Source organism: Cervus canadensis, chromosome 21 (genome assembly GCF_019320065.1).
Source record: "Cervus canadensis isolate Bull #8, Minnesota chromosome 21, ASM1932006v1, whole genome shotgun sequence".
Lineage (NCBI taxonomy): Eukaryota > Metazoa > Chordata > Mammalia > Artiodactyla > Cervidae > Cervus > Cervus canadensis.
Genome location: NC_057406.1, coordinates 55,094,355 through 55,122,085, shown reverse-complemented (window position 1 = coordinate 55,122,085; position 27,731 = coordinate 55,094,355). Strand labels below are relative to the sequence as shown.

At 43.9% G+C, this 27,731-nt stretch overlaps 1 protein-coding gene across 1 annotated transcript in view; it reads left to right on the top strand.

Annotated features, from left to right (window-relative positions):
• Positions 1–27,731, top strand: part of SYN3 (synapsin III) — a 465,440-nt gene that overhangs the window by 64,497 nt on the left and 373,212 nt on the right. Inside the window, exon 4 of the mRNA XM_043441347.1 lies at positions 22,818–22,909. Within this exon, the coding sequence (XP_043297282.1) occupies positions 22,818–22,909 (92 nt within the window). The remainder of the gene's footprint in view (positions 1–22,817; positions 22,910–27,731) is intronic.

Here is a 27,731-nt window from a genome sequence, read left to right as displayed (position 1 = left end):
ATGAAGCTGAAAAAGAAAACAATCTCTATTCAGGGTGGGCTTTGCATGGCAATGCATGTGGTTAGAAATTGAATTGTGTCCCGGCGGAGTGGGGACATATTTATTGGATTTTTAAAACCATGGAGTAATATGATCATGTTTTCATTTTAGGATGCACATGCTGATAGTGGCTTTAGAAGATAGCCTGGGTGGCATGAGACTGGAGGCAGGGAAATTCCGCTCTGGATTGGGTGAAAAACAAACATCTTACCCTGGAGTATTATGCTTGGGGAGGAGGTTCGTGGAAAGAACTTCATAAAATGCATGTGTATCCCTGACTTGGTCTTCTTTAGCCCATTGAGCTTCATTCTCATACCTGTAACTTGTATTTGAGAGTAGAAAGGATAACCTGTTTTCCTTAAAACAGAGAGGATGGAACCAAACTCGCAGGATGTGTTTGAGCTGGCATCACATGAAAGCGACCACCGTCAACCTCATCTTATTCACCAACTTAGTCCTGGCCACTTGCTCTGACCCCTTTCACACCCACATTCCAGCTTACTCCCAACCTGCTGAATCTCTGGCCTCGTGATTCCTTCAACCACTTATGCTCTCCCTCCCCATACCACATCTCCAGCTTTGACCTTCAGCTTTTGCTCAGCCACTCTTTACGTTTGCTGCCAGCTCTGCTGTCATCTCTACTGTTTGGGTTCTGGCTCACTCCCTGATGAGAGGAGCCCTGCTGGGTTCACCCCAGCCCTGCCAGAAGCCCCTGCCCGGATGTACTTGCACACAGGATTTCAGTCTTTGCATTTCAGTAGGAATCAAGGGTTATTAATTAACCCAGGGTGGAACCTATTATGAAACATCCCGGAAAGCTGGAACAAACCAAAGGGACTTCTGAACTCACAGCAGGGGAAAATGCCTTTTAATTGACTTGGATGACTTCACTGCAAAAATCTGTCTAGCTGTTATGCTAAACTGGAAACTAATCTATTAGATTGTCTAAGGAATCTCCCAGCCCACCCTGACCAGAATCTCCTGAGGTGGGGAGTGTGTCAGACACATAAACAGGACACTTGCTTTGAAATGGCTTCTTTTGGATTATATCCAGTGTGGCTGCCTTTTCTAGACCCTGGGAAAGAGAGGAGAGCCTGGTATCTGAGAATGAACTTATATGTACTACAGCATGTATATTTAACATCACATAGGGTGCTTTCATAAGGCACTGCTTCCTTTAGAGTAGAATTCAACCTAAGCTGAACCTAGGAGAAGTCTTGGATCACTTCTCTCAGGGAGTTTAGAGGGTAACGTGAGATAATTTCCACAGATGCTGTTGTCATGTACATGACAGCGGTGTAGTCTGGACTCAGAAGGGATTAGTGAAAATAACCAGGGTCTCATCACATGCTCAGTAAGTGCTGGGCACACGCTGAGTACATCATACAGATGAGTCTATTTGCCTTCATCACTGCTCCATGAAGAGCAGATGCTAAAGTTCCCCCATTCTCCAGACGAGGAGACTAGGGCTAAGAGAGGTTGGATGGCTTACTGAAGGCCACACAGCTTGCACTCGGCAGAGCTGGAATTCACAGTTTGACTCCAGGCACTATGTTACCTGGGAAGGTGTACCTGGAGAAGTAAAAATCTGAAAAAGACTTGGTGAATTTCTTCTTCTGTGTCAGGACTGACTTGTGCATGAGACTTGTTCTGTGGGCTGCAAACTTGCCTACCGGGTCCTCTGCAAGTGAGTCCTGACTACCTTTCCTCAAGGTATAGCTCAGGCATTATTTCTCTTCTGCTTCCCCTGAGCTGCTTCTGTCCACGGAGGGTGAGGTGCCTCTTGACAATGCTGTCACATACCTCATGCATATTTCTACCATTCCATTTACCAGATTACTTTGAAATGAGTTGTTCACCTGCCTGTCACTCCCTCTAGTCTCTGGGCTTATAGAGAACATGGACAGTATCTTTATTCAACCTATAAATATTTACTGAGTGCCTACTATGTGGTGAGTGCTAAGACTGAAAAGGTGATTAGAAATAGATGTAGTGTCTACCTGATAGAGCTTAAAGTCTAATGGGAGAGACAGATGTTAATCACATAATTGATCTCTAGCTCTCTCTCACACACACACACTGACACTTGCATACACTTGCATGCATACATGCATACACCACGATTGCAAACTGACTAGGAGCCATGAGAAAAAGATACACAGTCTTATAGTAGCATGATACCACTGGCTACTTGTTCAGGTATTTAGTAGGTGTTTCTGGTAACCAGATAACGTAATCTGTGCTCAATAAATATTTGTCAAATAATCTGAAGTAGGGAAAAATGCAAAAGCTACAGAGAAAATATCAGACCTACTGTGAGAACTTCCCAGGAAACAGATGCACCCAAATATTCTTTTGCATGGTCAGTGACATGGGTACAGCACTAACCTGACACCAGTGACGCAGGTGAACATTAGATGAACACACTAGGCCAGCTGCTGTCTGAGTTTATCTGTGCATGTTTAACCCTCACCATGACCTCACCAAGGAAGTGCCGATGGAACTGAAGCTCGAGAGGCTGTGTCTTACCCAAGGCCACCCGGCGTTCGGTCAGTGAGAGAGCTGAGATATGAATACATACTCCAGAAGCCCTGGTGCCCACACCACTGACCCTGCATCTTACTGCCTGTTTTCATCTCTTCTCTAGAGCCAAGGCTAGTCACCAGGTATTCCTTGCCCAAGGTCATAGTTCTGGTTACAGTAGAGCCAAGCTTGTCTCCTCCTTGCCAAGTCAGGCTGTGGGAGTTCTCAAGGGAGAAACCTGGCTATGATAAGAAGGCAGTGCCAGATGCGAAGAAGGGGCATGGAGTTGCATGTAGGGGGTTCTGTGTGCGTGTTAAAACCAAGAAGAAAAATTATTATTGAAGGTCAGTTATGTGCCCTTCATGGCTCTAACGCTTCTCTCACAATGCTATATTTAGATCTGTTATTGTTCAGATGACAAAACCAAGGCTGGGAGGGGTAAAGTAGGTATTTGTGGGATTAGCGACAGAAATGTGATTGGAACTTGTGTCTGCCTGCTTTCTTTGGCTCACCTGTTGCCCCGCTGGACCTGGTAAAAAGACTTGCTTCCTCCTGCCTACAGCACTTTTTCAGATTGACTTTTTCAGAGACATGTTTACCTGTGTTCTGGAACTTTCTTTCCTCCCTGAGGTTCCCTTCATGAACTTCTGGGTGGGTTCTCAGACTGTTTGAGGTGGAACTGAACCAGGTGACCTCTTCACCCACCCCACCTCGGGGCCTACATTCTGTCCAGACAGAGAGGAGACAGTCAGCCCTCCCCTCTGGCTGCCAGGAAAAGCAGGGGAAATGAAGGGGCTGAACCTCCTGTGGCTGGGCCAGCCAAGTGCCAGGAGCCCCAAATTTGCATTTCATTGGACAGAACCAGGTTTTGCTCATGCGTCTCACTTTGCTCACTCTCGTACAACCGCTTTGGTCTCTCTTACTCCCTTTGCTCTCTGGGGCCCAGACTCCTTAATGTCCGTGGGAGGGAGGCCAAAGCCTCTCGGCAGCACCAAGGCCCCTAAACCAGGCCCCACCATGGCTTTCTGACTGCCTCTCTTCCTCATTCTGCTCACTGGTGCCTTGGAGGGTCTTTGGAGAGCTAATACTTAATTCAGATGGTCTCTTATTTACAGTGACTTTCCCTTAGGTTCTGCATCTTGGTTCCCCCAAATGTTGTTTCTATAAATATCTATCTGTCCATTCTTCCATCTATCTATATACCTGTTTGTCCAGTTACCCATCTGTCTGAAACCTAACTCTTTCCTCACTGCTTTTTTGGGGGAGGGGTTTTAAAATCAGTTTAGAACTAGGTTCCTTTCCCCCCAAATACCTTCATGAAATTTAGTATTTCATAATACCAATAATAGTGATAATAATAATAAAGTCCTAAATATTAAGCAGTCATTACACACACACACACCCCTGATGCTGAGAGTTGGACCATAAAGAAAGCTGAGCATGAAAGAATTGATGATTTTGAACTGTGGTGTTGGAGAAGACTCTTGAGAGTCCCTTGGACTGCAAGGAGATCCAACCAGTCCATCCTAAAGGAAATCAGTCCTGAATATTCATTGGAAGGACTGATGCTGAAGCTGAAGCTCCAGTGCTTTGGCCACCTGATAAGAAGAGCTGACTCTTTGGAAAAGACCCTGATGCTGGGAGGGATTGAGGGCAGGAGAAGGACAGGACAGATGATTGGATGGCATCACTGACTCAATGGACATGAGTTTGAGCAAGCTCTTGGAGATGGTGAAGGATGGGGAAGCCTGGTGTGCTGCAGTTCATGGGGTCTCAAAGAGTCAGACATGACTGAGCAGCTGAACAACAGCCTCACTTTATCCTCACAGTGGCCTTTGGAGTTATCCGTTACTACTACAGAAGAAACTGAAGTTCAGAGAGGCCCAGCAGTGCAGGTTACAGGATTTGAACTCCTGGCTCCCAAGCAGTCCATACTCTATAAAACGGATTCTCCTGACTTTCATGGCTAATTCACCCCTCGTTTCTGGGGTACACATCTGCTACCCCCATCACCCTTCTGTGTGGCTTCTGGTTTCTTCTAATCCTTACTTTAATTGTTCTTCACTTATATTTATTGGGAAATGACATTAAGAATCTGAAAGTAAACAGGCCCATTTCACTAATTCTTACTACTGCTCTGTAGTATTTTGTTTGTGTGGAGGAAACTTTTTGTTTCCTCAGAAGATGAGACATCTCAAGAGGGTTTGGTATGATGGAAAGAACTGTGTCTTGGATCAGAAGAGCAAGGATCAAATCCTGGCACCACCTCTTATTACCTATGGAACTTTGAGCATATGACTCAGTGTCCTTGGCTACAGTTTCTTTATTTGCAAAATGGAGGTAGTAACAGCAATACTACTATGTTCATCACATTGTAAGATTTGGTTCATTTTAGTTAAATCCAGGAGGACCTTGGATCTGGGTTGACAGATGCATGGGGTGTTTTCTACCTGCCAACTCTCCTCCAGCCACAACAGACACCACCGCTCGATGAAGGCAGGCTTTCCTGCTGAGCTTAGGGCAGCTTCATCATTCTCCATGCAGCAAGCAGAGCTGGCAGCAAGATGAAACTCACTGGGTAACCCCAAAGGAACTTTCAGTTCTCACATTCTGTGGGTTTGATACAAGGCTACTTAAAGAGGATGGTAAATTATGGATGAGGTGGTTGGATCGCGCCAGATGAGCTGAGTTGGTAAATATACGATGGGAATGAAACCGAGACCCACCACCGAGAGAGTGCTGAGTTCTATTCTGGCAATCTCTGGAGTTGTTCCCTAGAGCAGCTGTTTGCAGTTGTGCCCCTGGAGCCCTGCTGTCCGCAGGGGTATCTGGGGTTGCAACTGTCAAGCATTTTGGAAGAAGAGAGACGGGGAGAGAAAGGAGGAGGAGAAAGAAGAGGAAGAGGGAGAGGTGGAGAGGAGAAAAGAGAAGGAAGAGAGCTTAACTCATTCCTTCTCCATATCAGTAATTCTCAACCAGGGGTGATTTTGCCCCTGGGGGCCATTTAGCAATGCCTGGAAATGTTTCTGGTTGTCACAACAGGGGGATGCTGCTGACCTCTATGAGAAGAGGACAGGGATGCTTCTAAACATCTTACAGTATACAAGACAGCCTTCCATAACGACGAATGAATTATCCAACTCAAAAAAGTCAATGTGCCAAGTTTGGGGAACCCTGTACGAGACTGAAGCAACTCCAGGATGATCCCTTTTGTGCAGGGAGCCCTGTGGACCCCTAGAGACAGGAGGTGGTACTTCAGTTTATGATGATGTGGGCTTCCCAGATGGCTCTGAAGAAACTTCCCCTTCCCTCTTCCTTTTACTCATCACTAAAGGCCTCAGGGCAGAGATGGGGCAGGGACCTTCTCCTTCATTCTTACAAAAATGCCACGGCAGAGGTTTCTATGATTTCCCCAAGATTCCACAGCGAGGAGGTTCCAGAATGGGATAGACACCTCATGCTCTTGGATCTTTGTAACACAGCCCACCCCAGTCAGTGTGACCCCTGATTCTGCACCCAGCAACCTGCAGCAGAGGCCCGAAGCCAGGTGAAACCCCGAAGGGCTGGACCAAGCCTGGTGTTGTGTAGGGGCCTGGGATTTGTTATAGTCGAGTATGGTAAGACATGCAGACACGGAAATGACTGTCATGAAGGAAGAAGTGTCTCATACTCATAGTCCCCTAAAGCAGGAGGCACAGAATACCACGATGTGGGGGTCCCATGGGGAAGCATCATGGCCAGTCTAGAGGCAGAGGGAGCAAGGGGAAAATGTGGGCAAGAGCCTTTATTATTGTGGTTCCACTGAAAGGAATAGGCAAGTCGTGGTGAGCACATTCTGGATTGACTAATCTGAATCATCTCAGCAGGCTCTGGGGTGTAGGGGCTATCCCTGGTTGTCTGGCACCTGGCCCTGGGTTGTTGGGGGTCAGGGGGAGATAGTGGTCCAGAGTGAGAGCCTATTTGTTGTTGATGTTCAGTCACTAAGTCCTGTCTGACTCTTTCCCACCCTGTGAACTGCAGCACGCCAGGCTTCCTTGTCCTTCACCATCTTCTGGAGTTTGCTCAAACTCGTGTCCATTGAGTCAGTGCTGTTATCTAACCATCTCATCCTCTGCTGCCCGCTTCTCCTCTTGCCCTCATTTTTCCCTGTGAGGGCATGGGGTGTTTTCCAATGGTGTTTTCCAATGAGTCATCTGTTCGCATCAAAGCCTGGTAGGGAAGGTCGTTCAGTATGGGCTCTGGATGGTTGTCTCACATTTGACAGGTGCTTTCTATGGCAAGTCTTTACTTTCTCCAGGTTCTGGCCAACTCTGTGAGAGGTGGTCCTTCCAGGTTCAGTGAGCCAGAAAGATATGAAAGCATCATATCTTTCTAAGGTGCTTAGCACACCTCTCTAACCCCAAAGCCTCACCACACTGCTGCTTTTTAACAATTTTTTGAAATAGAACTCTTTTGTTTCTAACTAAGTCTTATATAAAACCCAGTATTTAAGCAAATTAAAAAGTAAAAATTACTCTTCTGTTTGATGCAGAGCTTGGATGACTCTGAACCTTTGAACCTGCAGAGAGTATCCCACTCCATAGACATCCTCTTTAGAAGTGATTCTCTCACTCCCTCCATCCTGCTGCTCTCCTTGCCTTGGGTTCTGCCATGGGTTGGAAGAAGCCTAGGGGAGTATTTGAGAGCAGGGATCCTGTAGCCAGATCACCTCCCAGCTGTGTGACCTTGGGGAATTATATTTAATCTCATGCCTTAGTGCTGCCAACTATAAAGTAGGCATAATGATAATATCCAGGAGATGGTGAAGGACAGGGAAGCCAGGAATGCTGCAGTCCATGGGGTTGCAAAGAGTAAGGCACAACTTAGTGACTGAACAACAACAATGATAAAGGACCTGCATAATGGGCTACTGTCAGAATTAATGCACGCAAAGCCGTTAGAACAGCGCCTGGCACATAGTAAATGCTTAACCATTATATATTGTAATCTTAATATAAATATAATTAGTGATATTAGATTATAAATATGCTATATTATAATTATTATGTTGCTGCCAGAACTATAAGGTTACACATACAATTTTCAGTCCTATTGCTACTAGCCATGCTTAGTACTATCACTCCTTTTGTCTCTTCCTCTCCAAAGACTAACACCACTGCCTCTCCTACTTTTCTTCTATTGCTGCTACTTCTACCATTGTTCCCACTGGGATAACCATTCCCCCCTCTGCTACTGGGCATTGCTGCCATCAAGTGAAAACAATGTCAGCTAGATCCTGAGAGTCAAAGAAGGTGTGAAGGAGCAGAAAATGACAGGAGCCACTGATGGGCCACCATGAAGACGTTCACCTTGGTGCTCTCGTACCCTCTTTGAATTTCTCTTGCTCCAGGTTTAGGGGAGGTTAGTAATAAAGTCCCAGGCCTGTGGGGCCGTTAGGGATGAAGTTGTACAGTGGTTCTACATTTGTGTTGTGTTTTTCCTGAGCCTGCAGGGTCAGAAATGACCCATTACAGCTCTTGGTGGCCCTGGATGTGTAGATACCCTCATGACTCAGGAATGTCATTGGTTCAGCAGCTCATAAGGGCTGCCTGCCCCCAGAATGTGGAGAGAGAAGCCTCCTCGCCTTTGCTTCCCTGCATGGGAGTGCATAGACTGCAGGGGGCTCCTGTCCCCTGACTCTGACCCTGGCGGTCCTCATTTGGGGATTAGATTCACGCTGACTCTGGGCTCTATCTGGGTCACACTGTCTTGGAACTGCTATGGCCCCTTGGGAAGGAAAGGAACATCTGAGAAAGGAGAACTAGGCCTTTAAAAATGTAAGTCTCTGTTGAGGAAAAGGAATTGGGAAAACAGCCCTTTTGCAAGGAGGAAGATGGCCTTGGGTTCCCCTTTCCCAAGCCCAGCCTTAATTTGGAGATATTTCACAGTGGCCTTTTGAAGGGGTGACCAGTTCATACCAAGCTGCCTTAAATGCTTGGAGCAAAAGCCTGTGGGGACTTGCAAATCAACTCCAGGAAGAGAAATTAGCTGTGTCTTGTCTCAGAACTCCCAAAACCGGCTCCAAAGTAAACACATAAGCTGTGCCGGCAGGGAAAGCATGGCCCCTTTTTCTTCTTCATTTTAGAAACTCCATGTGTGCATTATTTTAAATAGGCGCCAGCACACGAGGCCCTTTTAACAGGATTGAAAACAGATGGGGCCTTAGGCTGTTCGGTAGCTCTCAGAAACTGACATGGGAAGTGCTAAGCCATCTTGTGTCCAGGCGACGTTCATTTTCTTCTTGAAGCACAAGCCTGGCCAGGCCTCTCATTCCCAGGGAGCAGGAGTCTGCTTCCTGCATCAGGTGTGTCAGCAGGGGAAGGAAATATCTCCTTTCACTGCATTTACCCGTGTTTGCATTTACTTAACCCTCTGGCAGCCTGGGAGAAGAGAGACTTGTGCTAGCCTTGAGACCCCATGCTTCTGGAGCTGGAAGCATTGGGTTTTAACTTATTATACATGGGATTATTACTCTCCACAACCCATGCCTCTCCAGAGGCTCCCAGTCTCACTGTAAGTGATGGCCAGCCTTCGCATGTCTATACACCCTTCATGGTTAGACTTCCCTGGCCTTCCTCCTGCTCTTGTCTTTCTTGCTTACTCTGATCCAGTCACACTGGCCTTCTCACACTGTTCCTTAAAATCAAGCAGCAGGAAACAAGTGTTGATGAAGATGTGGAGAGATTGGAACACTTGTACATTGCTGGTAGGAATGCAAAATGGTATAGCTGCTATAGAATACAGTATGGTGGTTCCTCAAGAAGTCAGACAGAATCACCACATGACCCAGCAATTCCACTCCTGGGTATATAGCCAAAAGAATTGAAAGCAGGGACTCAGACATGTTTGTTAACCCATGTTCATAGCAACATTATTCACAGTATACAAAAGGTAGACGTAAAACCCAAGTGTTCATTGACAAATGGGTAAACAAATGTGGTATATCCATACAATGGAATATGATTCAACCTTTAAAAGGGAGGAAATTCTGACATATGCTACAACATGGACAAACTTTAAGTCAAATAAGTCAGACATAAAAGAACAAACATTGTATGATCCCACTTATATCAGATACCTAGAATAGTCAAATTCATAGAGACAGAAAGTACAGTAGTGGTTACCAGCAGTTACGGAGAATGAGTTACTGTTTCTTGGACTCAAGGGTTTTGTTGAGGATGATGAAGAAGTTCTGTGGTTGGATGGTGGTGATGGTTGCATGACAATGTGAGTGTATTTCATGCCACTGATTTATACACTTAAAAAACAGTTAAAATGGTAAATTTTACATTGCAGTTATTTTACCACAAAGAAACAAACTTGGAAAAACTCAGGCAAGCACACCCTGCCTTGAGCTTGTGCTTTTCTGTTCTCTTTGCCTGGAACCCTGTTTCCCGAGGCATCTGCACGGCCTGTTCAGACTCTTGGCACCAGGGTCGCCTTCTCAGAGGTACTGACTGCCCTCTCTGAAGTGGACGCTCCATGCACACGTCGCAGTCACTCTGAGTCATGTCACTTGCTTCATTTCTCTTCACAGCATTTAGCACCCAGAGGCTGACGCTGTGGTCTTTCTGAGGTGTCCAGCGCTCAGGCTGTAGGGGGCAGCAGGGACTCCATGTCTGGGGTTTAAACCTGGCCATGTCTTCTGCGGCCCACGCGGAAGGAGCCGCAGGCCTTCATCCTGGTGCAGGGCTTTACCCTGGTCCCTGGATGTGTGGACTGGATCAAGGGAAGGAAGGTGAGAGGAAAGACTCCTGGGAAGCAGCTCTAGGGCGAGAAGGTGAGGCCCAAGCTGTGGGCAGCATTGGGTAGAAAAGGAAGGTTGAAGGCTTTTTTCATTTCTACAGCACTGAAATGGTGTTGGACGTGTAAAATGAAAACCAAATAAAGGAAAGCATGTTAAGGTAGGAAAGAACATTTTAATTTCTCAGAGCTTTGATGGATGAGATGTTCTTGTCATCACATTACAAGTTTCCGTTTGGGGAAAAAATCTACAGAAATAAATTACATCAGCCCTACTTAAGCTCCTTCAGTATCTCTGCTCGCCATACTCGGCAGGCTAGGCTCATCAGCCCCCAGGCAGCTCTTCCCAGAGCTCCAGCCTCACCACCTCACCGTCAGGGTCACACCCACCTGTGATACAGCTGCCACACATGGACTCTGCTTCTGCACCTTGATCTCCAGGCCCCTGAACCCATCCATCAACCATCTGGAAAAGTCTGGGGAGACGTTCACACGTGCTTTGTTTAATCCTATAAACACGCATTTCTGAGCATTCAGCAGAATGGTACTTACACCTGTGGAACCCAGCACAACAATGAAGAGAAGTAGATGTCAAGGGGACATGATTCATCGTTCTTTTCTACGTAGCTAAGCTATGGTCTTAAAATCTCTGAACATTTGCCCGATCTGTCACAGGCAGCAAAAGTTTGTTGCAGGTGGCAAAATTCATTTCTAGGTCTCTCAACCTTATAAAAGCTCTGGAAATGGGGAGAGATGAGGTTCTGGCTGTCCCACCATTCTCTCCCCCTGAAAGCTTCTTCCTCTCCCTCCCCTCCTTCTCCCCCTCTTCCTTCCCCCTTTCTCCCCTCACCTCCTCAATCCTCCTCCGCATCCTTCCTCTCCCATCTCCTCCCCTCCTCTTCCTCCCCCTCCTCCCTCTCTCCTTCAGCGAACACTTTCTATCCTTCGGACATTATCAAAAGCTCTCCCTACCCTTCAGGTTTTCCCTGGCAGAGGGAAAATGACAGTGGATGTTTTACTTTGATTCTCAGATGCTGTTGTTTCAGTCTCTATTCTTGGCACAGTAGTGCTCAGAAAAAGAAATAGTTGTTAAGTTAATGAATTAATGGATGACTTGAGTTCAGGTAGCTTTGTGATCTTGGCCAAGTCATTTTCTCTCTCTGTTTCTCATCCACTAATGAGAATGCTAATACCTACTCTTGTATCAAGAGGTCATTGTAATGATCAAATTAAAGCACATAAATGTGATATCTAACATTGATTATTCATTTTTCACTTAGGCACCTTGCTAAGGACTCTTAAGTGGATATTAATTCCATTTAATGGAATAATGGAATTAATCCATCTAATGCTCACACCTGCCCTAGGAAGGTACCATTCTTAACCTCATTTACAGATGAGGGACTAAGGCTTAGAAAGGCTAACTTGTCTAACGTTGCACAACAAGTAAGGGGTAAAACTCTGATTCAAACTCATGGGGTGCAATTCTGAAAACCTTCACATGCCAAACACTTTGTAAACTGCAAGTCACTGTTACTGATTTTTTTAAAAATAATATGGTGAACTCCAACTAACTTTGGATATTTTATTATTTGAACATTTAGGAATGTAGGTTTTGTCATTTTATTTTTCTCTATTTTATGTGTATTTTGACATGTTTTTCTCTCTCCATTACCTGCCTTCTACACACACATACACACACGCACACACAAAGAGGGATATTAAGATTTTTTGATGAGCAGAGATGCCTTTGCATCTGCCTGCATAGCTGGGTGTTTGGCACGGGAGGTGGGCAGTACTGCCAGGCAGCTCTCACTGACCCAGTGGCCCAGACCTTTCCTGAGATGCCCAGTACTGCTTCTGCACAATATTTCCTCCTCTGAAAAGGTCCACTGAATGAGTCTTCAGACATTCAAAGCCTCTTCTGTCTGCAAGGTGAGTCTGTACTAGTGGAAAAGAGCTCAGCCGTGAGATGCCAGCCAAGGAAGTCACTGAGCCCTCCAGGCCTCGGAGCTGAAAACACGGCCTATGCGGGAAACCGACAGGAAGCAGTTCTTGCTGAGAGCAGGCTTCGGGCCGCCTGCCAAGTACTTGCTATCAGCAGAGCAGTTAGAAGGAGCAGAGCGGTGAAAGGGGGACCTGTGGGCTTCCCCAGCAGACGCTGCACACTCATGTGGGAAAGACACGGGAAGGTGTAAGAATTAGAGCTCTGCCAGTTAAGACTCGAGCCACCCCAGATAAGCCGCTTGGTCCAGTGTGAAGGGTGTCAGCCTGGGTTTGGACCCCAGGATGTAACTTTGAACAAAGTCACCCTGCTTCCCTGGGCCTCACCTTTGACATCTGCAAAATGGGCATCTGTTCAGTCAGTGATATTCACAGAGCACCTGTCTTGTTTCCCCAGACACTGGTTTAGGTGCTGGGCTAGAGCTCTGAGCAAAACAGACAAAATCCCTGCCCCATGGAGCTTCTGTTATAGTGAAAGAAATGGACGATTAAATATTCAATTGGGATGGATGTAAATATTTATTTCAGAGGGCGGTGAGCGCTGTCGGGGAAGAGTAAGCTAGGAAGTAGCTTGGAGCACAGCAGGTGCTCTGTGGGAAGGTGCCACTAGGGGCGCCAGGGAGCAGACACGTGCTGCCAGCTCTCGGAAGCAAGGTTTAGAGGCTGAGGGATTGGAGGTTGGAGCATGCTTCCTGTGCTTGATAATGGAAAAGAGGCCAGCATCGCGTGGCGATGACAGAGTGCGTTGAAACCGGGGCAGACAGAGGATGGTGGAAGGAGGTGTCAAAGAACCTAAATCCTGTAGGAGCTCACAGCCTGCTTAAAGCTTGGGTGTTCTGTGTTTAATGTTTTATTATTGTTGCTGCTGTTTGTGCTTTTAATGAGTCTCTATAAGACTCTGTGAAAGAACTTAAGAAGTGAAGGAGAGACTCCCCTGGTGATCCAGTGGTTAAGACTCCATGCTGCCTATGCAGGGGGCCCGAGTTCAATCCCCAGTCAGGGAACTAGATCCCTCATGCCACAACTAAGAGATCCTCCATACCACAGTGAAGATCCCAAGTGCTGCAACTGAGACCCAGTGCAGCCAAGTAAATTAAAAAAAAAAAAAAGAAATGAAGAAGATCACAGTGCATGCAGAATGCTGATTTATTTTAAAAGGAATTTGTTAATAACACAGTTTCCTTCCCAAGAGTAAACATAACAATATGTTAGGGATTACGGTGGAATTTTGATGAAAACTTGCTAGAGGACTCAAGAATGCCCTAATCCTACCTTGACATCACTACCACCACCCCTTTTGCAGGTTCCTAAAGTAGACAAAAACACAAGGAGGAAGAGCAAAGAAGTTTTAGGGGACCTAGGCCCAGCACCCCTGTGCAGGGTTACCTGAATCAGCTCCAGACCAAAGCAGTGCAGCATCTTACCTGTCTTTAAAGCCAAATGTCCCATTTATGAGTGTTACTAACTGTGCTAAGTCACTTCAGTCGTGTTGGACTCTTTGTGACCCCATGGACTGTAGCCTGCTGGGCTCCTCTGTCCATAGGATTCTCCAGACAAGAATACTAGAGTGGGTTGTCATGCCCTCCTCCAGGGGATCTTCCCAACCCAAGGATCAAACCTGCGCTCTTAGTTCTTCTGCATTGGCAGGTGGGTTCTTGACCACTAGCGCCACCTGGGAAGCCCTACTTACTAAATACATATTACTAAATAATTTTGAGGTACCACAAACACAGTTATGAGAAGAGAGAGCAGGTCATCTGGGCTTCTTTGGAATCAGAGTTCAGTGCTGGAAACTCACGGGAGAGAGAGTGGCTGAGAGCAAAATGGGTGCTGAGGGTGGCTTCTCTGAGGAGCTACAAGGCAGGAGAGAGGAAGTTAATGTGAGGCCACCCACTTCAGCAGGCTCTCAGCTGGAGAGAAGCAGAATGTGGACTCCAGAATCACATGTGATCGCCTGGCTTTTTGACCCAGCAGTGACCTTGCCCAGTGTTTAAGGCACATTATGATGTCCTGAGCACTAGATTAACAGTTCGTCCTTAGGAGGTGAGAAAGGGTAGAGAAAGGGCAGAGGATGAGTTGTCCTAACATTAGGGAAGGTCCTGGAGGCTGCCCACCTTCTGCCATCAGCTCAGTATCTATGTGTCTCTCTTGTCTCTCTCTTTTACCCTCCTGCAAATTACAAAGAGTGTCTAAGGCCTTGGAAAGGGGCAGACTGTAAGGGTTTAAGTGTACAGTCTGGACCAGATAGGTCTTCACTAACTAACAGGAATTTCCAGTATCTTATCAGCCTCCTTTGGATTCCAGAACAATCTGTCTGCCAGCATCTTGTCTTTCTCAGGAGCTCTGGACAACAGCTCTTTGTCAAAATCCTCCCTCCTTCAGTCAGGCTTCACGGTCAAGGCTGATAGCTGCTACCTCCACATTCCCACACATTTTCGGTTTCTTGTGTACATTCCAGTCACTCATCTAATTCCAAGTCCCAATTTCAGTTTCTTTCCCATTGATCTGTTGGCATAATAGCATCCTTCAACTTATTATAATAATGATGATTGCAATCACCATTTTGTACTCTGTCATCAACGTCATTGCAAATGCAATTATCGGTAACTAAACATGAATACCCCATGCTTTCAGTGATATTATCTGCTTAGCATCACATACTTTCTAGGTTCCAGAGAGAACCCATGAAAGACTCTTCAGGAAACTGAATGTATTCCATCTTGCTTGTGTGTGTTGTGCACACTCATGAGTGTGTGTGCATGTGTTTTCTTGGAGCTGGACATGTGTTTAATTATAAACAGGTGCTTGTATTCCCTTGTGATTGAGGGTGCCATAGAAGAGGTCTTGTTAAAGGATATGATTCCAACCATAACTAGCACTGATAATAGAGCCTGGAACTTAGAAAGTGCTATGTAAATACTTGTGGTTAAATATTTATCACTCTTATAACACAACCTTTTGTGTTTCCCAGTGGTCTCCCAAAGATGACTATACCCTAATCCCTGGAATCTGTGAAAATGATACTCAGAAGGGAAATGACGATGTGATTACAATTATGGACTGTAAGATAAAAAGAGTATCTCTGATTATCCAAGCGGGCCAGTCTGACCACAGAAGGCCTTAAAAACAGAACTTTCTCTGGCTAGGGAGGAAGATGTGACAAAAGGGAAGTCAGAAAACTTTGGAGAATAAGAGAGACTTGACATGCCATGACAGGTTTGAAAATGGGGCGTACAGTGTGACAAGGAGTGCAGACCGCCTTAAGGAGCTGGGACAGTCTCCTAGCTGAGATCAGCAAGGAAGTAGAACCTCAGTCCTATAGCTGCAGAGAGTTCAATTCAGCAAACTTGGAAGCAGATTCTTCCCAAAACCTCCCAGAAAGAGCCCAGATGGCTGATACCTTGATTTTGGCTTTGTGAAACCTAGAACAGAAACCAGCTGAGCTAACATGGACTTCTGATGTATATAGAGCAGTGAGACAATACATTTGTGTTGTCTGCAACTGTTACATGTGTGATAATTTGTTGTGGCAGCAATAGAATACTAATAGAGTACCATTTCTTCATGGGGAGTTCAAAATCCTCAGAATTGGCCTCCCACCCACTTTTCTAGCTCTGTCCTATTGTATTCCCCCACATACTCCACGCTCAAACAACAGAAGACATCTCACTGCTTCATTAACCTGAGAGCCCTGTGTTCTCAGCTGTGCTTTTGTTCATGAAAACTTAGATTGGGCCTTTCTCCTCCTTTCTACCTGGAACCACCCTCCTCCTAGCTATGGTCTAGTGGATCTGGCAGTGGGGCAGTTTCAGAAGGTGAGTTATTTAGCATGTGTAGGTATTGTAGTCGTCCATTCATCTACAAAGTATAAAAATAATGCTTCATTACACAAGTATGTTTTCAATACCTCCTGTGTACCAGGAGCTGGATATAAAGTGGTAAACAAATTTCTAATAAAAGTATGATTGCTTGGCATTTCTTTGCCATAAGGTATGCTGTGGTAATAGTATTTTCCTTCTACCATCACTGGGAGACACTGGTTAAGAAAGAAAGAGAGGTGAAAATGAAACAGACCATGGACATAATTGACTCAGTTGATGATAACTCATTTTGAAGATGAAGAGGATTAAAGTGGAGAGAGAAAGAGGGGTTTGCCTAAGGCCATACACTTGGTCAGTGTTAAATCTGAAATTTAGATCCCTTGACCCCAGACTTCAAACCAGTTTCTTTTCCACTATTCTTTAATTCCTCCATGTAGATGCTTAATAAAAGTCATAAACAGAAAAACTCAGATAGTCTAGCATTTTCAGGTATCATTGAGATCAGTGTTGAAAACCTCCCACACCTAGTTTTAACAAGTTTAACAAAATACAAAGAACTTACATATGCTGCTGTGAAAACCTACCTGTCTTCAGTGGTGTCCATGACCCAACAATTTCACTCCTAGGAATATACCCAAAAGAAATGAGAGTATATGTCCACCAAAAGAGATGTACAAGAATGTGCATAACAGCTTTTTTCTTAATAGCCAATGACTAGAAATAGTCCAGGTGTCCATCATCAGCAGAACAGATGAATGTATTATTGTACAGGAGGGCACGGCAACCCTCTCCAGTTTTCTTGCCTAGAGAATCCCATGGACAGAGGAGCCTGGCAGGGTACAGCCCATTGGGTCCCAAAGAGTCATACACGACTGAAGAGACTTAGCTCACACACCCATGCAGGCGCTGAAGCACTACACAGAAATAAAATGATTTATTCTAAGCTCAACGGCATGAATGAATCACACAGATGTAATGATGAGTGAAAAAAGGCAAATACCAAAGAGTATATAACTCTGAGATTCATATGAAGTTCAAGAACATACAAAACTAAGCTGCAGAAATAGAAGATATCAAAGTGGTAGTGTCATGGTGTGAAAGTTGATATCAGTTATATTGAAATGGACAGAATATTCAGGGAGGCTGGAGTTGTTACCAATTTTCGTCTTGATGTTGATTGCTCATGCTAAGTTGCTTTAGTCATGTCCAACTCTTTGCAACTCCGTGGACTGTAGCCCGCCAGGCTGCTCTGTCCATGGGCTTCTCCAGGCAAGAATCATGGAGTGGGTTGAGTTTTCCTTCTCCAGGGGATCTTCCCAACTCAGGGATCAAACCCACGTCTCTTATGTCTCCTGCATTGGCAGGCGGGTTCTTTACCACTAGCACCATCTGGGAAGTTGATATTGATTATGCAAGCACAGATCAATTAAGATCCATCAATCTGTAAAATTAAAATTTGTGAAATTTAATTTAGCTATCCCTGTTTTTTTGAGGCATTCTTCTAAGGTTTACAATAGCTTTAATTTATCAGGATCTATGAGTTTGAGAAACTCTGGGAGCTGGCGATGGACAGGGAGGCCTGACGTGTTGCAGTCCATGGAGTTGCAGAGTTGGACACGACTGAGTGACTGAACTGAACTGAACTGATCTTTAAATAATGTTATACCTCTTTCTATACAGTGTAAGGACCTTTTAACAGTATATTTCCATTTCCATCTATGTGTTATTGTTACACATTCTACTTCTGCGTGTGTGATGAACTCCTATAATTCATACTATTGTCTTGCAGGCAATTATTCACCTTGAGAAGCAGAGAACTACACTGACACAAAAGGAATAGACTTCCTTCCAAGTCTGAGAGTATTTACAGATGCACTTTTTATGGAAAAATGTAAAGTGAAAGTGAGGTGCCTACAGGCATGGCAGACTATAACAACTTGACCCTAATTCAAATTAAGAAGTCTTTGAAGAAAAAAGTCATCAGAGCACAGGCTCAGTAGTCGTGACTCATGGGCTTAGTTGCTTCACATCATGTGGGATCTTTCCAGATCAGGGTTGAGCCTGTGTCTCCTGCATTGACAGGTGGATTCTTCACCCCTGAGTCACCAGGGAAGCCCAGCTGTCATTCTTTGCCTCTCTTTATATAAAGTATATTTTCCCCCTCTGATTGCTTTGAAGGTTTTCTTTTCATCGCTGGTTTGTTAGTAAGCTGATTATTATGTACCCTAGTATGATTTTCTTTATGTTTCTTCTGCCTGGGAGTCATTGAATTTCTTAGGCCTATAGGTTTATAGTTTTCATCAAATTTGAAAAACTGAGCCTGAGGGGAGCTTCTGCAAAGTTGAGAAAGCTCTAGGTAAACTAGGACAAATTGGTCATCCTAGATCCAGAGCACACCGTGATCCAAGGCTAATTTAGCCCCACTACTAAATTTTTGAGAACTCTACTCTTATTACAAAGTCTTTATACTTTACCTGGTGAGAACATGAACTATCCCCAGCCCTGTGTGTGTTCTGGAGTGTTGAGTCTACTGTTTTCTGATAGTTCTGTCACTGGCCCTAAGAAGTTTCCTTTCATGCATGCTCATATCTGTACACAGCCAAAGCCTTGCAGATCTGCCTGGAGACCTTTTCCTCTGCAGTTGTATCTTTCCTTTACTCTGCCCTGCAAATTCTAGCCATTTCTACTGCTGCTGCTGCTAAGTCACGTCAGTCGTGTCCAACTCTGTGCAACCCCATAGACGGCTGCCCACCAGGCTCCCCCGTCCCTGGGATTCTCCAGGCAAGAATACTGGAGTGGGTTGCCATCTCCTTCTCCAATGCATGAAAGTGAAAAGTGAAAGTGAAGTTGCTCAGTCATGTCCAACTCCTTGTGACCCCACAGACTACAGCCCACCAGGCTCCTCCATCCATGGGGTTTTGCAGGCAAGAGTACTGGAGCGGGGTGCCATTGCCTTCTCCAGCCTCCCTGCATTCTAACGTTTGACTCTTCAGCTTAGTGAGACTACTGGGCACTGATTGCATTCTCCCATACCTGAAAACTGCCTCCAGGCAGTCAGCTAGGGCAGTCACAGAGGTAATTTCTTGTGTTTCCTTTCTGCAAGGTCATAGTCCTGCAATGCCTTTTGTTCAGTGTCTGAGAACTATTAATGTATTTTGTCTGGCTTTCCAAGTTTAAGATGAGAGTGTAAATACAGTCCCTGTTACTCCACTGTGGACTTAATTAAGCAGAAATCTTTACTCTTTATATTGTATGCCTTAATATTTTAAAAATTGTCTATGTTATAAATATTTGAAAAGGTTGCTCTTTTTCTGTTTTTTTATGCATTTCAATTTACTCTTGCTAAGACAGTTAAATATTTGACTATGATAATGATAGCTGTTGACAGAGATCTTCCTCCTGTGTAACATGTCTCAGCTCTGTGCTAGGCGTCTCATATACACTATCTTGAATCTTTACTAACAGTTTTAAAGCTAGATACCACTGATATTATTGCCTCCATTTTAGAGATGTCAAAACTGAGATTCTAAGCAGTCAGTAACTTGACCAAAATCATCAGATATTGAGCAGTTACTTTTAAATGTAGTTTCTTTGAATATTTATTTATCTATACCACCATGCCTAGTGTATAGTAAAGAGACATCACACTAAAAATAATTGGGACCAAAATGTTTTTGAGGTCAAAAGGTTAACTTATGCAGAAAAGGCAGAAACATGACTCTCATAGTAGCGCTTTATTTTGTGTATGTGTGCATATATGCTTGTAAGTATGTGTTTGCTGATGTGGATAAAGGAGCCTTACCTAAATCAATTGACATTCTTTGAACCCTGACGCCTTTGCATGCAATACTAAAATTGGATCCAATTTCCAGAATTATTTTATTACTTTCCTAGGATTATTGTAACAAATTACTACAACTTGGTGGCTTAAAATAAAAGAAATTATCCTCTCAGAGGCCAGAAATTGGAATCAAGGTGTCGGCAGATCTGTACTCCCTCTGAAGACTGTCCTTCCTTGCTTCTTCCACCTTCTAGTAACTTGTTGTTCCTTGGTTTTGGGTCAGTGTTAACTCCAGTTTCTGCCTCCGTCTTCATACAGCCTTCTTTCCTGGGTCCCTCTGCCTCCCCTTCTCTTCTTTTATAAATACATCTTATTATACTTAGGGTTCACACTCATCCAGGATCTGAGAGCCTTAGTTATATCTGCAAAGACTCTGTTTCTATACATAGTCACATTCACAGGTATCAAGGGTTGGGACTTGGACATATCTTTTAGGGGAATCAATTTAACCCACTACAGTCTATGAGAGCTCTCCAAGCCCTGGTATTTAGGATTCTACCAGCAGGGTCATCCTGCTGTCTTGAAGGAGAGATAGTTGGATACACCTATGTTCATGTCCATGGGTGTTGAAGTTTTTAGAAAGAGAAATATAGGAAAGTGCTCTTTCTTTGCTACTCCAGCTCTCTGTGCTTGATCAAGCAGAGGCTTGCTGCCCTATAACCCAGGAATCTACCTTCTATGATTACTCATAAACTATGACTAGGAGACAGCTGCAGACACTCAGATCTGAACCAGATGAACTTCTGACTTGTATATCCAAGCCCGAGGGTGTCTTCTATCCAGGTATTTCTCTTTCCATTTGAGCAGCAAGATAGCCCCTGGGTCTTTGCCATCTAGTTGGAGATTTTACCATCCAAGATTCTGACTCACCCGTTTCCTTCATATTTCTTGTGCCCAGCAATTCTGTGTTGTAACTTCTTTTTCTCCACACAAGCAACAACTTTTCTTGCTAATTCTTCTTTGTAATCTTACCAATGAAATGTCTTGAACATGATGGGCTGAATTTTTAAGGCATTAGATTTAATAACTGGGTCATTACCACTGTTTACCAACCTGGCCTCATTAACAGAGCTCTTTGCTTTTCACCTTTCCACAGCATAATGAGGTTATTAATTAAAACAAGAGACACAAGCACTCTGGGTTTGCTTTAATGCCATCTGGGAAGATAGCTAGGTCTTTGGTCATAATTTCTGGTAAATGATTCTAAGGGAATACATTTAAATCACCATGAAATGATATTTCCCTTCAATGTAAGCTTGTTTTTCTCTTTGAGTGGTTTATTTTTAGGTCCCTAAAATTCCCAGTTGCAGTCCACCTAATGCCTTATTTAGCTAAACAGTGGGGACAGTGGGGTGCTGCAGTTAAAAGACAGGCTGGAGCCAGGCTGCCTGGGGTTAAATCCTGGCTCTGCTACCTACTGTGTGACAGTGTGCAAGTTATTTGATCTCTCTCTGCCTTGGTTTTTCATGTAGACAAGTGTGAGGATTAAATGAATTCATACGTATAAAATGCTTAGGACAGTACCTGGCACATAGTGAGTGTTGCATGTATGTGAGCAGTTATTTTTATTCATTAAATCCAAAGAAATAGCTCTTGGTTTCTGTATAAGTCAGTCTAGTATTATGCATTTTCTCGAGTGGGGTTACAGGTTGAATTATGTCTCCTAAAATTCATGTGTTAAAGTCCTAAGGCCCAGTGCCTCAGAATGTGACCTTATTTGGACACAGGTATGTGGAGATAGGATCTTTACAGAGATAATCAAGTTAAAGTGAAGGCAGTAGGGTGGGTCCTAACCCAGTATGACTGGTAGAATGGATACAGAGATTTGCACAGAGGAAAAGCATACTGATAAGAGACAGAGAGAAGGTGGCCATCTACAAGCCAATGTGGAAAAACTCGCAACAGAGCCTTCTTGCACAGCCCTCAGGAAGAACCAGTGCTGCCCACACCTTGATTTTGGACTTCTAGCCTCCACAGCTGTGAGAAAGCACAGTTTTCTGTGTTTAAGCCACCTAGTGGGGTACTTTGTTATGGCAAACCTAGGAATTGGTTATAACATCAAGTCACTACCCCCAGGGAGCATATAATCTGGTAGGAGGGATGTATTCCATAGGAAAGGGCTTCCTAGGTAGCGCTAGTGGTAAAGAAGCCACCTGCCAATGCAGGAGACATAAGAAACGCAGGTTCCATCCCTGGGTTGGAAAGATCCCTTGGAGGAGAGCATGGCAACCCACTCCAGTATTCTTGCCTGGAGAATCCTGTGGACAGAGGAGCCTGGCTGGCTACAGTCCATAGCGTTGCGCAGAGTCAGACATGACTGAAGCTACTTAGCATACACACATTCCATAGGAATAGCAACAGAAATTTTTTAAGCTTGCGCAACCAAATAAGCCAACAAAAAGATGAACTTGGAAGGATACAGAAATGTCTAATAAAACACAAATGTGGCACTGTAGTTGGCACATAAACATGAAGAATACTCCTTAGTGGGGACCCAAATAAAGAATACTGCTTATATCTCTCATCTCTGCCCCTCTCTTGGTAACTATGGAGTTCCTCTACACCACCACCTCCTATCTCTCTCCCCGTGCCTGTCCGCTCCCCTCGAGTTAGAGTACCTTCTTCCACCTTCAAGGAGGTAGAAATTAGTAGTGATGTAACCCTGGACATGTCACCATGCCTCTCTGCATCTCAGCTTCTTCATCTTTCACGTGAGATTTAAATGTATGTTTGGCACATATAAATGTTATGAGTCATTGGCAACCCTAGTACTTTGTGAATCCTTATTGTTTTGCTTTCTCTTTTAGGCCGAATTCTCAGAGTTGAATCTAGCCGCCTATGTTACTGGGGGCTGTATGGTGGACATGCAAGTCATGAGAAATGGAACCAAGGTTGTGAGGTAAGGAAGACCAAGTGCAGAAAACCTTCACTTCAGAGGAGTATATAAAGTACCTTCCAGAGCCAGCCCCTCTGTTTGTTGCCTGCAACCTAACTCCTGTGCTGCACATACTTTCATGTATAGAATGTATGCTTCCAAAGAGCCGAGGTGTTAGTGCACATTAATGACTAATGGCACAAAATAATATGGGGAAGCAGCTGAGTGAGTACCCTGGAATGATCCCTGGGCTTGGAGAAGGAAGATTTGGGTTTCATTTCTGACTTTGTGGCTCTGTTCAATAATATTATTTAGTCTCTCTTGCCCTCTGATTCTCATCTGCCGCATGATGATACTGAATATGAAAGTAGAAAGCAAGTATGTGAGAACACCCTATTGTTAATAATTATAAAGTGCTGTACAAATGTAAGACATTTTTTTTAAAGAGGCTGCATCCTGCTTCCAGCAGTAGGGAAGAATAAATGTTCACAGACTCCCTTCCCAGGACATCACACCTAAAAGTACTGGATATAATATTCCCACCTACCCACCCAAATCTGTTTGTAATATATGCTGAACTAGACGGAACATGAGGGAATTCTTCAGAAGCCCAGGAATGTCAAGAAAGTGTAAATCTTGAGGAGCGATAAGTTCAGTTCAGTTCAGTCGCTCAGTCGTGTCCGACTCTTTGTGACCCCATGAACCGCAGCACGCCAGGCCTCCCTGTCCATCACCAGCTCCCGGAGTTTACTCAAACTCATGCCCATCGAGTCGGTGATGCCATCCAACCATCTCATCCTCTGTCATCCTATTCTCATCCTGCCCCCAATCCCTCCTAGCATCAGGATCTTTTCCAATGAGTCAACTCTTCGCATCAGGTGGCCAAAGTATTAAGAGTTTCAGCTTCAACATCAGTCCTTCCAATGAACACCCAGGACTGATCTCCTTTAGGATGGACTGGTTGGATCTCCTTGCAATCCAAGGGACTCTCAAGAGTCTTCTCCAACACCATAGTTCAAAAGCATCAATTTTTCAGCGCTCAGCTTTCTTCACAGTCCAACTCTCACATCCATACATGACCACTGGAAAAACCATAGCCTTGACCAGAAGAGCGTATTAAAACATTTCTATCTAATTAAGTACCCAGAGAATGATACAGACCAGGTCTTGTGAGGATTTAGATGGAGAAGAAATAGGATTCATATTTGGGAAAGTAGAGACAACAGGAATAAATTTGAGGAAAAGGTGGTATTTGTTCTAATACTTGTCAGATGATAGAATATGGGCATTCTATGTGTTTTTTTTTTTCTATGTGTTTTAAGAATAGGAAAGTTCTTGTACAAACCAACAGTCTTTGTACAAACAAAAAAAAAAGGGGGGGGGAGTATGTTTAGGAAATTATGGTAATTCAACTAATTCAGCCATCATTTACTGAGCACCTGCTGTGTGCCGAGGAAGACCTTACATGGCTTCCTATTTCCAGTAATGGTAGACCAATTCTAGATTATCTGAAAACCGTTTCAAAGCTGGTTGTTAATAATGATACCTTCAAAGCCATCAAGGAGTTGACATGGTAGTAAGAATTTGCCAGGAAAAGAATGATGGGGAAGTGGAAATCCAGAGAGAGAAATGAGTACAAAAACTTCATTTTTCCTGTGAGTATTGCTAAGTTCAACAAACTTGAAAATTGGTTTTGATGGTCTAGCAGAGGCAAGGGAGAAAAAAATCAATACCCAGGGTTACTTAGGATGTAATGGTAGGGCCTCCCCAAAATAAGCTGAGACCTCAAAGAACTACATCTCAAGGTAAATGTGAACCATAGGTATATGAGTCCTCACAATTCACTGCAGCTTGAATTGCACTTTGATTGACCTTCCAGGGAACCTTGAGCATTAATCTTAATTTATGGTAATCCCAGACATGCAAGAAGTAAAAGCAAATCCTTTGTAGTGGAAGACACTTTCATCCTAGTCTTCAAATAATTATTCAGATAATTTTTTATATAATGGCTGCTGCCGGTGCTGCTGCTAAGTCACTTCAGTCGTGTCCGACTCCATAGACGGCAGCCCACCAGGCTCCCCTGTCCCTGGGATTCTCCAGGCAAGAACACTGGAGTGGGTTGCCATTTCCTTCTCCAATGCATGAAAGTGAAAAAGTGAAAGTAAAGTCGCTTAGTCGTGTCCGACTCTTAGCGACCCCATGGACCGCAGCCTACCAGGCTCCTCCATCCATGGGATTTTCCAGGCAAGAGTACTGGAGTGGGGTGCCATTGCCTTCTCCGTGTATAATGGCTAGCACATAGTAAAAAATAGTAAGGCACAGACACCATAAATGAGAAGAAACAGGAAATATAGACAGCAGAAAGATACCCTCAAAGACACTATATATTGGAATGATCAGACCCACATTCTTAAAAGAAAAAATCCTACATATTAAGTTGAAAAAATCAGATTGGAAAATGTCTGCAAGGAATAGGAAACTATAAAAAAATGACAGAACAAGTTTTATTAAAATCAAAAAGAACTTCTAGAAAGGAAAACTACAATAACCAACATTATTAGAAGTGTTGTGTTTAATAACATATTAAACAGCATTGAAAAGGTGTTAATGAAGTGTAAGTATTTTATGAAATAAGGCAAAATAAAAATATTCATGAAGACCTCACTGAGGGAAATTGTAAAGTATGTACTTCAAGTAAAAAGAAAATGACATATAACATAAAGCAGCAAGAAGACGTGAAGAGCAAAGAAGGTGGAACTGTTAATAAATGTTATCTTCAAAAAACAGTAGTAATAATAATATCTTGTGGATTTGAAAAATATATGAAGGATTAAAATATACCACAGTAAGTAGATTCTGTAGTTAAATAGAATTAAGATATTTTGAGGCCCTTGCATTATCAGAGAGGAAAGTCAATATATTGATTATTAATAGGCTTCAAAAAGTTAAAAATGGAAATTAAAGAATTAAAGAATAATTAAAAGTAATATCTGTGGTAATTACTAAAAATAGAAGTGGAATGTAGTACTTAAAGGTGATAAGAGAAAAATAGAAATAATAAGAGAAGACAAAAGGAGAAAAGCCAATGCAAAACAGGTATTATAAATAACACAACTAGTGTGATAAATTTAAATCAATATATATCAACAGGCTGATAATCTGAATGGTGTGTACAGCAGTACTGGTTCTATAGAAATTGGTTAATAGTCCCTCACCCGAGCCCACTGAATGTCTTCAGCCACCCTTACCCATAGATGGGCAGGGACACTGGACTACTCTTTGTCCCTCAGCTCACAACACTTCTGTCCCCCATCTCATATCCTTGTTTCTCCCATGGTCAGAGGACACCCAAACTTTGTAGGGGAGATTCACCCTTGGAAGCAGTAGTGGATTCAAGTTGTTGTTCAGTCACTTAAGTCATGTCTGACTCTTTGTGACCCCGTGGACTGCAGCTCACCAGGCTTCCCTGTACTTGACTTTCTCCCAGAGTTTGCTCAGATTCATGCCCATTGAGTTGGTGATGCTATCTAACCATCTTATCTTCTGCTCTCCCCTTCTCCTTTTGCTTTCAATCTTTCCCAGTGTCAAGGTCTGTTCCAATAAGTCAGTTCTTCGTGTCAGGTAGCCAAAGTATTAGAGCTTCAGCTTCAGCATCAGTCCTTCTAGTAAATGTTCAGGGTTGATTTCCTTTAGGATTGACTGGTTTGATCTGCTTGCTATCCAAGGGACTCTCAAGGGTCTTCTACAGCTCCACAATTTAAAAACATCAATTCTTGGGTGCTCAGCCTTACTTATGGTTCAACTCTCACATCTGTACATGACTACTGGAAAAACCATAGCTTTGACTATATGGACCTTTGTCTGCAAAGTGATGTCTTTGCTTTTTAATATGCTGTCTGAGTTTGTCATAGCTTTCCTTCCAAGGAGCAAATAACTTTTAATTTTGTGGCTTTAGTCACCATCTGCAGTGATTTTGGAGCCCAAGAAAATAAAATGTGTCACTGTTTCCACTTTTTCCCCATCTATTTGCCATGAAGTGATGGGACTGGATGCCATGATCTTAGATTTTTGAATGTTGAGTTTTAAGCCAACTTTTCACTCCTTTTTTACCCTCATCAGGGGCCTTACCAGGGCTTCCCTGGTGGCTCAGATGGCAAAGTGTCTGCCTGCAACGCAGAAGACCCGGGTTCGATCCCTGGGTCAGGAAGATCCCCTGGAGAAGTAAATGGCAACCCACTCCAGTACTCTTGCCTGGAAAATCCTATGGACGGAGGAGCCTGGTAGGCTCCAGTCCATGAGGTCGCAGAGTCAGACACGACTGAGCGACTTCACTCACTCACTTCACTCTCATCAAGAACCTCTTTAGTTCCTCTTCACTTTCTGCTATTAGAGTGCTATCATCTGCATGTCTGTGATTCTTGCTATTTCTCCTGGAAACCTTAACTCCAGCTTGTGATTCATCCAGCCTGGGGTTTCACATGATATACTCTGTATATAAGTTAAATAAGCAGGATGACAATATACAGGCTTGTTTTACTCCTTTCCCAATTTTGAAGCAGTCCGTTGTTCCATGTCCAGTTCTAACTGTTGCTTCTTGACCTGTATACAGGTTTCTCAGGAGACAGGTAAGGTGGTCTGGTATTCCCAGCTCTTTAAGAATTTTCCACAGCATGTTGTGATCCACATAGTCAGAGGCTTTAGTGTAGTCAATGAAGCAGAAGTAGATGTTTCTCTGAATTCCCTTGCTTTCTCCCTTGCCTAGAATCAGAATATCACACTGATTAGGCGGGAGAGCCTGGGACCCAAGCCAAGTCAGTGAGAATTCATGTGAGACCTTTGCTGGAAT